Below are 12,496 nucleotides of genomic sequence, written 5' to 3' on the forward strand. Positions count from 1 at the left end.
AGAGGCCACACGCATGAAGGGTTGTATCGATTGTCTCTGGTATAATTTTTTGACAACATGAGGTTCGTTCGAGGTGCTGAGCTATCTTTTCATAACACGGAGTTAGCCACTAAAACCAAATTGTTTGAATTGTGGCATCATAAACTTCGCCATCCGTCGTCAAATATTATCCACTTGATCTTGAAATATTGTAATTCTTTTGTTGGTGATAATAAATTGTAACATGTATGTACGAGATGTCAACAAGGATAATTTCACAAATTACCATTCTTAGATTCAGTCATTGTATATCATCATCTGTTTGATTTAGTAGATTCTGATCTGTGAGGACCTGCTGCTATTAATTGTGGAAATAGTTGGTATTATGTTTCTTTTGTCTATATTTTTAGTAAATTTACTTGGTTATTTCTTATTCAACGCAAGTCACAAACTATTGACCATTTTATTCAGTTTCAAAAAATGGTTAAAGTGCAATTTAGAAAAGACATCAAACAATTTTAGAGTGACTTGGGTGGGGAGTTTCGTTCTTTCACATCTTTATTAGCTCAACATGGAATTTTGCATCGTGAACGTGCCCACACACATCTGAACAGAATGAAATTGTAGAACGGAAGCATCATCATATAGTCAAAGTTGCGCTCACATTACTCGCTCAAGCCCATTTGCCGATGAAATATTGGGGCTATGCGTTTTTATGTGCAGTCCATTTAATTAATCGGTTGCCCACTCCAGTTCTTCAACATCGGTTCCCGTACTTAGTTCTTTATGGTACTCCTCCAACATATGATCATCTTCATATGTTTGGATGTTGTTGCTACCCATATCTTCGTCCTTTTAATCATCACATGTTGGAACTCCGTTCTCAACCTTGTACTTTCCTTAGCTGTAGTTCACAGTAAAAAGGTTATCAGTGCCTTAAATCGGATGGCTGAATTTTTGTGGCTTGACATGTGGTATTTGATGAGGATCGATTTTTGTTTCCTGCGAGTAGTCTGCCTATTTCTCCAGCATCCACCCGAGTCACCATTTTTCCCCCTCGTGCAGTCTAACTCGCAATGCTTAATGCCTTCGAGTGATGCTCCGCTAAACCATTCATCGATCTCTACACCTACACATGCTTATGATTCTTCTCCTTCAAATAATGATACCACTAACTTGGCCCATGACTTCAACACTTCCTCTCCCACTCCAGTTGTTCCTGTTACTACTGTTGATCCTCCGCCACAACTTGGTAATACTCACTCTATGGTCACTCGGTCAAAGGCTAACATTTTTAAATCGAGAGTGCTCACGGTTGAGTTACATGAACAAGAATCACGCACTATTGATGAAGTTTGTACTAGTAAGAAGTGGAAGATGGCGGCTTAAGACGAGTATGATGCTCTAATCTGAAATCGTACTTGGAGTTTGGTTCCCTTACCTTTGGGTCGAAAGGCGATTGGTTGCAAATGATTGTTTAAAATTAAACAAAATCTTGATGGTACTGTGGCTCATCGAAAAAGATGATTGGTCACAAAAGGGTACTCATAAGTTCCTAAGGGTGGCTTCCATGAGATGTTCAGTCCCGTTGTTAAACTGGCTACTATTCGCACCATTCTGTCAATTGCTGTCACCAAACGTTGGTTGTTACGACAAGTTGATGTGAATAATGCTTTTCTCAATGGTGAGTTAATTGAAGAGGTATATATGCAACAACCTCCCGATTATGTTCAAAACGATGCCAATGGACAACATCTTGTTTTTCGGTTAAACAAAGTTTCGTATGGCCTCAGACAAGCTCCAAGGGCGTGGTTTGATAAGTTAAAGGCCTTTATTGTATCTGTTGGTTTTGTGCTATCTAAATCCGATGCTTCTTTATTCATTCATATCACTAATAAGTCATGTATGTATGTCTTAGTGTATATTGACGACATCATTATTACAGGTGACTCGTCTCTCGAGATTGATATGTTTGTTCATCTACTTCACACTGATTTTTCATTCAAAGACATGTCATCACACTGAGTTCTGACGATACTCTTCATTTGTGCCAACGAAAGTACATTCTTGACCTTTTCAACCGCTATCATATGGTTCAGGCTAAAGGTATTCATACACCCTCATCTCCTCTGTCCAAACATGTGGGAACTCCGCTTGATGATCCTCTTGAGTATTGCAGTATTGCTGGAGCATTACAATATGTTGTTCTCACTTGACCTGACACCGCATATGTTGTTAATCTTATCTGTCAGTTTATGTATGCTCCGACTGATGTTCACTTTGTGGTAATCAAACGCATCTTGCACTATCTCTGTACCACTATTGACTATGGATTGCTCATACAACCATCCGAGAGGTTGTCGCTAGTTGGATACGCAGATGCAAATTGGGGATTAGACTTTGATGACCGTTGCTCCACCACAGGGTATTATGTGTATTTTGGTGGGAATCATGTCTCGTGGTGCTTCAAGAAACAACAAGTTGTGTCCCGATCCACCGTTGAAGCTGAATATCGGGGGTTGGTTGCTGTTACTGACTTCACGTGGTTAAGATCCTTATTACGAGAACTCGGTATGATTCTATTGATACACCGACCATCTGGTGCGATAACTCAGTGCCATAGCGATTGTATCCAATCTTGTCCTTCATTCAAAGTTTAAACATGTTGAACTTGATTTGTTTTTTGTTTGAGAGAAAGTTGTTGATGGTTTTCTCTTTGTTGGTGAGGTCTCTGCCTGTGATCAGGTTACCGACATCCTTACTAAACTGTTATCTGCCTCTCATTTTTGTTGTCTTCTACAGTTTCTTCAGATCTTGATATTGAGGTAGTCAGGTGAATGTTAGAGTTTGTAAGTCAGGTTTAACTAATTTTGTTATCAGTTTATAGCAATTATACTCTATGTATGTGTATAAATACACTACCTTTGTAATCATTCAGATCAAGCAATAATAATCAGGATTATTCAATGTTAGTTTAGTTTCTGGTCTATAGTTCTTTCATATCATTCTTTCATCTTGAAATAAAAATAAGTTGAAATTTTTAATATATTTTTTAATAGAATTTAAGTTATATATTCATAATCTACACATAACAAATCAATTTATCTAAAAGCTAGCTTTCAATATGCACAAGCATAACTTTCCTGACTTTTTGGTTTAGGTTGTGAACTTAGGATTGTATTTGATTTGAGACCAATTAGAGAAGCTCGAGTCAAAATTTGAAATTCAAATTAACTTCACTTAAGTTTGAATTTTAAAGTTGAAGTTAATAAGTTGCTCGAATCAAATATTATGACGCTACTTTTCAATAGCTTGAGCTTAACTCAATAATTGTGTAGTTGAATTTGAATTTTTTAAATTAAATTTGAAAAAATTGTGATTAAAATTGTTCATGGGTCAGACTCATATATGGCATTAATACAATGTATGTCTAAACTTATAATCTAACTCGAATCTCAAATTATATACAAACTTGCCCATATTTTTAAACTACTTATATTTTTTAAATTTGTTAAATTTTAATACTTAATAATTTTATATATTTTACTTTATTATAATTTTAAACAATTAAATATATTTTTTAATATGAACTTCAGTGTTAACCCATATTTAAGCAACCTAATTTTTGAAATTTACAATAAATAACAAATATTTTGCAATTTTTTTCCTCCTCACTTACCAACACCTTCACCTATATCTCTTAATTGCTTGCACATTTCCCCATTGATTATCACATGGTTCAAACTTAATACTGGAGGCCAATTTAATACAAGGCAAACGTATATATACAGTTATAACACTGCAACTCTAATGAAAAATATATTGTTGGTCCGACTTTCCCAATAGGGAAAATTAAACAGTAAAGTTGGATCGCTTTGGTTAAAACGAAAATAAAATCAATTTATTAAGTGAAAATGTTGTCGAGGTGTTTATATTTACTTCATATTGTATTTTACTTATTTTATTGAAAATATGAGTAAATTAGGTTATATATATTTGATCAAAAAATAAACTGGTCCTATTCTACTATTAAAAACTAGTATGGTTGATAGAATGACCAAACTGTGACACGTGGCGTGCCATGTGTATCTTATGTTGACATACAGAAACCATTTTTTAACCGTAGACAGAGATGAAAATTTTAACAAAAAGATCAATTTACTTTTTGATCTAACATACATGGGTTAATTTATAAATTCTTAAATAGGAGTATAATATACTAAGAACATCCACAGTACTTTCACATTCTATATTACAGTTTTATAAAGAAAAAAACAGAATATTTTCATTTTATCCCCAATTAATTCCAACAAATACAAACTCAATTAATGTAAAATGTATATATAGCTATCATGCTTATTACAAAAAGAAATTTATTGAGTTAGTATTACATATTAATCAAAAACCAACTCAATTAATATCTTTTTAAATAATAATTAATATTATTAAGATGATTTTTTAACCCTTCACCTATAATTATTATTGAATATATTTAAAATATTTTTTCATAAAATGTTGTCTCACCCAAACCCTAGGTGTCATATAATCTAGTGTATCATAAAACACTTGTTTAAGACCTGATTACAAATAATTCTAAAATCTGATTTAATCCAAAACATGAATAGCTTTTGTTTTTGAAGGTCTAAAATTACAAATAAAACATACATAAGTACAAGTGTAAATATGTTGTATAATATATATAATAGAATTGATCATGGCTAGGTCATTGCCCAAGCCTGAAAATGTATTTGAAAAATGGGAGGGTTTGGGAAAAAATATAGGTTCGAAAAATGAGTTTGGACAAAAAAATAAAGTCCTTTTCTAAATAAGCCGAGCCTCGGTTAAGATTTTTTGTCTGGGCTTGGCCCGAATCAATTGTTTTTATGCTATTTACTGTTGTTTTGCTTTTTTACAATTATATTGATACTATTTTGTTATTATTGTTTGAATTTTGTATAACTCCTATTTTATTGTTAATTTTGCTACTATTTTAGAGGCATTTACTTGCTAATTTGCAAGTATAGACCTTTTTTAATGTATTTTCAATTTGTTGGGAAAGATTTATTTTAATGTTTTTAGTGTATTTGATGTACTATATTTTTTAAATTTATTTTTATACAAGAAAATAATCTAAAAAAATTAATACGGGCGAGCTGAGTCAAGCTCGAGTTTAGGTTTTTTAATTTGGGTCAGACTTGAGTAGAATTGTAGGCCCATTTTTCGAATCAGGCCACGCCTAGAAAACGAATCTAAAATTTTGCATCGGCCATACCTGAACCTGACTTGGCATAGGATCAGGTCTAATATATATGTAGATGTTATATTTTCAAATAAAATATATTATTAAAGTTTTATGTTATTTGTAATATACATACATATAATATGTATATATAATGGAAAAGAAAGAAAGAATATGATATCAAATTAAATAGGTGTCTATATTTTAATGGACACAACTATCCATAAACTTTTCTAAAGGAAAGGTGGAGTCATAGGTAACTCTTGGTATTCTATATATAATCGCATTAATCAAAGTTGAAATTGAATTGAGTGAATATTTCTTTCTTTTCTTTTGAGTGTTTTATGAATTTATTTTGATTTTTTTAGAATAATTCGAGTACAATCACATTGTTTTAACCCAAGATAAAGGCATTGTATAGTATTTCCTGATTGTCCTACGCAAAACACTTTGCCTTTATAACCATATGGGAAGAAGTAGAAGGTACGATTAGATTAATACAAAGGAAGAGAGAGATAAAAGCGGAAAGAACCCAAATAAAAACTCACCATGCATACATAATGAAACTAAAACCTCATATGAAAACTCAAATCTAAATCAGCTTTAAGTTAGAGGAATGAGGAAGTCGCCCCGATGTCTGTTGTCATTAGTGTTCCAAATTGGTGGTCAAGGAATTGTAAACACCCTGGAAATTAAGGGATAATATTATTATGATTGAAGTCATCCTCATCAAAATGTAAGGTTCACATCCAAATTACCCCTTATTTGAGTAAAAGAAAAATGTAAACTAATTCAGGAAAATAGTGTGTACAAACATTCATTCCCTTCAAACCTGTCCCAAAACAATGGTATAACTTCAGTTTTACTCCCTAGAGTATGTTAAATTTTATACACCTATATATAAAAGGACCTTGCTCTTTTTTATTTTATTAAAATGGTTATTTTTCTGTTTTGATCCTTCTAATATGCCTATTTAATTTCTAACTTAATTTGGTCTATATTTTTATAATGTTATTAATTAGTTATAGAGTTAACTTTTCAATTAAAACGTTGCGTAGTTATATATAATTTTAAAATAGATTTTTAAATAACAAAAGTAGAGCGATTAAATTCTTGCAAATAAAAGTAGGACTACTGATTCCAAACATACAAAGTATAGAAACTTGAAATCATGGTTGTTTAAATTGGACTAGCAAGCAAACCAAGAACCAATTGGGATGTCGGTCTAAAAAGAGACACCAGACTAGTTAATCTATGAATCAGTACAGACTGCTTGAACCAAGTTAAAAAACCAATTGAATTGGCTTTTTTTATAATTTTTTTAATGGTTTCTTTAATCCAACCATAGAATATATTTTAATCTTTAAATTTTCACTTTATAATTTAATACAAACAAACAATCAATCGAACGCGGACGGATGATAAGATTGTAAAAGATAGAGTTTTACAGTATCCGTTATCAATTTGAGATATATTAAAAAAGTTGTTTATAGTAATTTGGTACATTAAATTTTTTTTGACAGAATTTTGGTACATTTAATTAAAAGTGATAAATAACGAGATGACATTATTAGAACGTGAAGAAAAGATGGTTAATAAATAGGAGTGATCGAAAAGGAAAAATTGTATATGCGACACAGATAAATGTGTATATGTTTCAGTTCACAACATTAGGTTTTTACTCGTAGTCAATTAAATCACTTTTAATTTAATTATTTTTAAAAATCCTTAAAAATATTATAACATTTCACAAATAATATAATTAAAAATTAAAACACAATAATACATTTGTCTATTTTAAAATCTTGATAGTTGATATTAAAATGATTTTAAGTTAAGAGAAATTAAATTTTATAGAAGCAAAAAGGCAACGTACAATAAAATAGTACACCAAAATTAAAAAAATTATAATGTACAAGAAGAAATGTACCTAATAGAATTATTCCAATATTAATTTATTTTCAAAAATAGATGAAAATATCATTTATTGTGATTAATAATTAATCTTATTTTTACATAAGTGACCAGTTATATTATAATGGAAAAGGAACAAAATTAAAAAAAATCAAACCCTCAACCTTAAACCAATTAACTTAAAATCCACACAATTTTATCAAATCTTAATTATTACTTTTTTATATATTATAAAATGCTAACTTATCCATCAAAGAGTTGCACTATGAAATCTCCTTAAGCTTGTTTCTTATTTTGTATGAAAACTTACTTTAGATAATACTACTTTCATTTCCTACTATTTACGGGTTTATTATAGCTATAAATACAAAATAATATATTCAAATACTAATAATTTGAGTAATTCAAAAATAAATGTCAAATTAAATTACAAAAAATTTGTTTTTTTTTAACCATGTGACAGTACTTATAAAATTAAAATTTAGGGTAAATTACACTACAAGTCACCTTAAAATAATATCGTTCCTATTTTGATCACTCTATTTTTTTTTGTGAATCTAATCACTCTAATTAAAATAATTGTTCGAACTGATCACTATCGTTAAAAATTCCGTTAATCCACTAGCGGATTGGTAACATGGCCTTTTTTAAACTTTTTACCAAAGCTAGGGACCTCTCTATAATTAGTCCCATTTTTTTTTTTTTTTTGGTTTATTTGCAACATGAAGATTTCAATGATGACATTGCTAACATTTGAATCCTCTTTAAAAAGAGAGAATCTAACAAAGGTGACAACGAACCATGACCATGACGCCCCCTTTTTTATGAGCCCATCTACCAACATAACACCACTGACCACCCTATTGCCACCAACTACCACGACCAAGCTAAGGTCAAATATTAAGCAAGTGGCCATTTAACCTTTAGCCTAATTGTGGTAGTCAATGACAAGGTGGTCGATGATGTTATGCTAGCAAGTAGGCTCATCAAAAAGGTGGCATTATGGTTCGTTGTCATCACCTTCATTAGATTCCCTCTTCTTAAAGAGGATTCAAATGTTGATAATATCACTATTAGAATCTTCATGTTACAAATAAACCAAAAAAAAAATGTTTCAGACTAATTATAGAGAGATCCCTAACTTTAATCAAAAGTCCAAAAAATGTCACGTCAACAATCCGTTAATGAATTAACGAAAATTTTAATGAAAGTGACCAATTGAAGCAATTATCACAATTAGATTGACAAAATAAAAATTAGAGTGACCAAAATAAAAATAGTACTATTTTAGAATAACATGCGATGTAATTTACCCAAAAATTGATCATAGATAATGTATACTATCCTATTATGTATAATTATAATATTATTACTATTATTGTTTCCACATTCCATTGGCTACACTTATTGTGTTAGGAGGAAACAAATAAGTCCAATTTTCTATTTAGTCCACAAAATGAAGTAGCAGCATACAAAAATAAAAAGAGATACGATGGAAGTACGTTGGGTTAAAAGAAGAAAATGAAAACTGGTTAGGTGTGTGGGGTCCGACTTATAAGGCCGAATGTAACATCCAGGATGGTACCAACATTTCATATTCATAATCATCATCATACTCTACATTTTCAAATTAGGTATGCTTTTTTTTTCTTCTATCTCTCTTACTCTTAAGAACCTTACCTTACCATTCGCTTCAAATCAAATATAATGCCAATGTCATCACATTTCAAAAACTACCTTCTTTTTTTATACTCTACTTTCTCCATCTTTTTTATTTTTCACAAATGCAATCAATCAAATCGAAAATCTTCCAAGATATCAGTTTCAAAAAAGACAAAAAATTGAATCATACAAACTAGTGAAATCGAGAATTGATTATTTGATCAATTCATCTTGGATCAGCCAGTACATTGATCCAATGAACACAAACCAATACAAACCAGACAAAAAAAAAAAACAATTGAACCAAAATTTTCTTTTCTAATATTTTTCAATTTTTTTAATTTTTTATTAATTTATATAATCAAACCTAACTAACCAAGTGAACCAATAAACCAAAAACCAATGGCCTAACTGGTCTAACCTATCTACTTACAAAAGTATTGTGGTTCAGTTTTCATCCGTCAAACACAAACCTTTTATGAAGCCGTGGGCCTAAACGCTTAGGCTCATTCTTTATCAAGGAGGCTAGCTCACTAAGGCCCAAACTCATTTGCCCAATACTCAGTGGAATCCCTCAAAAGTTTTCAACAGTCAATCACTACCCATTACTCAGCAAGTGTATTTACACCCATAAATTTATAATAACGCACAATATAGACAATCAAAACCTAATTCAAACCGTAATATTCTATTTTATTTGATTTATTGAATTTCTGATTCAAGTAATAATAAAATGTACTGATTCAAGTCATAATAAAATTTGCCTGAAAAGAAGTAAAGAAAATCAATAATATATTGTGTGCTAAGTAAAAGATGCTAGAAAATCCTAATGAATAAGACAGGCTCTCAAATAGATTACCAAGATGATGAGAAAGAGAAACCATGTTAGCAAAAACTTAGGATCATTTAGGGTGAAAATAGATAGACAAAAACATGGAAGTTATACCAGTGGATCCGTACCATAGGTCCATAAATAGTGTTTCATCTACTGCTTCAAGCTTATCACTTACCAAGCTCCTTAAAACTTCAGAAGATTTTGCATTTAGGGACAAGACTACAATAGCAAAAGCCCTCTCCAGCAATTACAATAAGATCGTTATTTCCATGTTTACATAGGATGACTTGAACAAAAGGAAAATAGAACCTTTTCTTGGTATAACGAATGTGTCTTCCATATCTCTTTTACGGTTCATGAAGACTAATTCTTTCGAGATTCATGGTTACCCCACCCAACAATGTCATCTCCAAAGTTTGAACCCGGGTTCTTCCTTTAGGAGTGTGTGCCTTATCATTGCACCCAACAATTGTTGGTAAAAAAGATATAGAACTTTTAGGAATATAAGAACTAAACTCATTGACCTCATAGGTAACAAGTTTCATGCCTAAAGCCCCACTAAATATATTTGTAATCAACCACATCCTACTCTCCAGCCCTCCAGATACCTTATGTTATCAAATGTCCTTCATTACTTGCCCTTACGTAAGGCCAATACCAATAGCAGCTCCACCTAGTTCATCTCCTGTACAACTTAAGCCAACAAGCAACGTTACTACATTCTAGTTGCCTATTTTGCAAAGCTACTTCAAATACCAGGAGAAAATATAGCTAATAAAAACTCAGCATATGTCCCTATCAGCTAACCTGTAAAATAACTCAATTCTTGCCACACACGACAAAACCACCTTGGTTAATAAAAGATTCAGCCATAATATTAGCTTCAGGCCCTGAATTATGATGTCAACAACATTTAGTTTATAGAGAATTTAGCTACATATTCAACGGCTTGGAATCAATCCATCAGCACACTTGATAAGAATAGAAGATTGCTCAACTTTGTCTTCTATGATGATAATCCCATCTAAAGTTCAGCATTCTTTTCAAGCATCTTTCTCTAACATGATTCTGTACACTTCTTCATTCACAAACAGGTTAAATTGGAAATATGATTCTTGAAAAGAACTTGACACATTATCCTCTTAAATATGTTCAACAAGCTCTTCTGTTTGTCTACATATAGAGAATTTCGACACACTCGTATTTCTGATAGCTTCATTAGAAGAAAATTTTATTTAAGTTAGCATCTGCTCTAGAGAAAAATTATGTAAACTTATTAATCCACAAGAAACCTAAGTAGTAAAAAGATTTTCAGCAGCAATTTGTCACATTAATCTTCTTAATATCCGCATTGCTAACATTACTAAAACTTTAACAAAAGGCAACATATATATAGATTTGATCAAAAAGAGAGGGCAGCAAATAAGGCTAATCATGTAAGCATGAACTCAAACACTTCACCATTAAAACTTATTAAATTACCAAAAGTAACCCATACAATCTATCAGCTACAAAGGGGGCAAAGGACCAGACCGTTCTCATTGCAGTCCGTACACCTGACCACCACCGTCCTCCTACCCTCCTCCGCCGCCGCCGCCATCTTACAGCTACCGTTGCAACGAAAACACGGCAAGAACTTCACATCTCCACAGCCATCACAAACCTCCCCTGCTTTTTTCTTCGGCAGCCCATTAATTAAATCCCCAAACCAACATTCGTCCACGATCTTCATCACTTGTTCGGCTCCCCCAATGTACCTTCCCTTAATAAAAACCTGAGGCGGCGTCGTTTGGTTCGCCCCTTTCATCAATTCCCGTAACTCTTCTTTGAACCCTCGATCCATCGAAATGTCCCGTTCGCATATAACAACCCCGTAACTCTCAATCGTTGATCTAACCGCATTGCAGTCTTCAAACGTCTTACGGATACCCCTTAACGTCGTCGTATAAATCACCACTCTGTTTTCTCCGTTCGGTGGGCATATATTCTCAAACTTGTCCAGCGGCGATGGTTTCGAAACGGCGTCGCTTCCAGAATCGAATTTGTGTAGCGGCGAAAAAGGAGTTTTCGCGACGATGCCGTTTTTGCTTAAATTAGGATCGGCGTTTTCCTTTTCGGGTAACACCGTGATTGGGAAACGGAAGCTGTCAGCCTGGAATTTATCCAGCAGCGAAGATCGGGAAACCGGCGGTTTCGAAACGCTGCCGTTTTTGCCAACATTAGGGTTTGAGTTTTCCTTGTTTGGAATCGGGGAGAAACGGAAGCTGTCGGCATCGAGACCGGACATGAGCTCCCAAGAGTTAATGACCTCGGGTCGGGTAGGGACGGGTCTAGGCTCCGACCAGAGAGATTTGGACTCACTGAAGGTGGACCCGGAGGTGAAAGATGGCTGTGGAGAGGGCGGCGTAGTAGTGGAATGCGACGGCGGATCAAGAGTGAGCAGCCCATACGTGGTGGAAGTGAGGGAGACGATGTGGTTACCAAATGCTGAGCTGCCGAGTTGAGTAAACTCGTCGTCCCGGTTCAGTAAATTAGATGAAACGCAACCCATCGCCACCAAAAGAGAGGAAAACAGGAAGAGAGAGAGAGAAGCAAAGATACAGGAAATTAGCTTTAGTTTAGAAGCTTGGAAAGAATCAGAGGAAGAGAAGAGAATAATATAAAAAAGAAAAGAAAACAGGATAATTAAATTAATTTAAATTCAAAATGGGGTTTAAAGCATTCTGGAATATGTTTTAAGAAGTAGAAAAGAGAGAGGGAGTGAGATTCAAATTTAATTTGGTGGGAGGAAGCGTTTGGCAGCCTAGCTTTGGGCGCTAAAAATTATTAATTCAAAATTAAAAAAGAGTAGTCATGTGTCGCAAAGG

The 12,496-nt window shown here is 33.0% G+C and overlaps 1 protein-coding gene across 1 annotated transcript; it reads right to left on the reverse strand.

Annotated features, from left to right (window-relative positions):
- Nucleotides 1-10,926: 10,926 nt before the first annotated feature.
- LOC105788201 (uncharacterized protein At5g39865) lies at nt 10,927-12,433 on the reverse strand. Its single transcript, XM_012614971.2, has one exon. It carries the CDS (start codon nt 12,178-12,180, stop codon nt 11,134-11,136), a length of 1,047 nt encoding a protein of 348 aa, XP_012470425.1. The 5' UTR covers nt 12,181-12,433; the 3' UTR covers nt 10,927-11,133.
- Nucleotides 12,434-12,496: the final 63 nt, after the last annotated feature.

This window comes from Gossypium raimondii, chromosome 2 (assembly GCF_025698545.1).
Source record: "Gossypium raimondii isolate GPD5lz chromosome 2, ASM2569854v1, whole genome shotgun sequence".
Lineage (NCBI taxonomy): Eukaryota > Viridiplantae > Streptophyta > Magnoliopsida > Malvales > Malvaceae > Gossypium > Gossypium raimondii.

What these genes read in the sequence shown, in the direction of transcription:
- LOC105788201 (XM_012614971.2), bottom strand. Translation starts at nt 12,180, where the DNA reads ATGGGTTGCGTTTCATCTAATTTACTGAACCGGGACGACGAGTTTACT.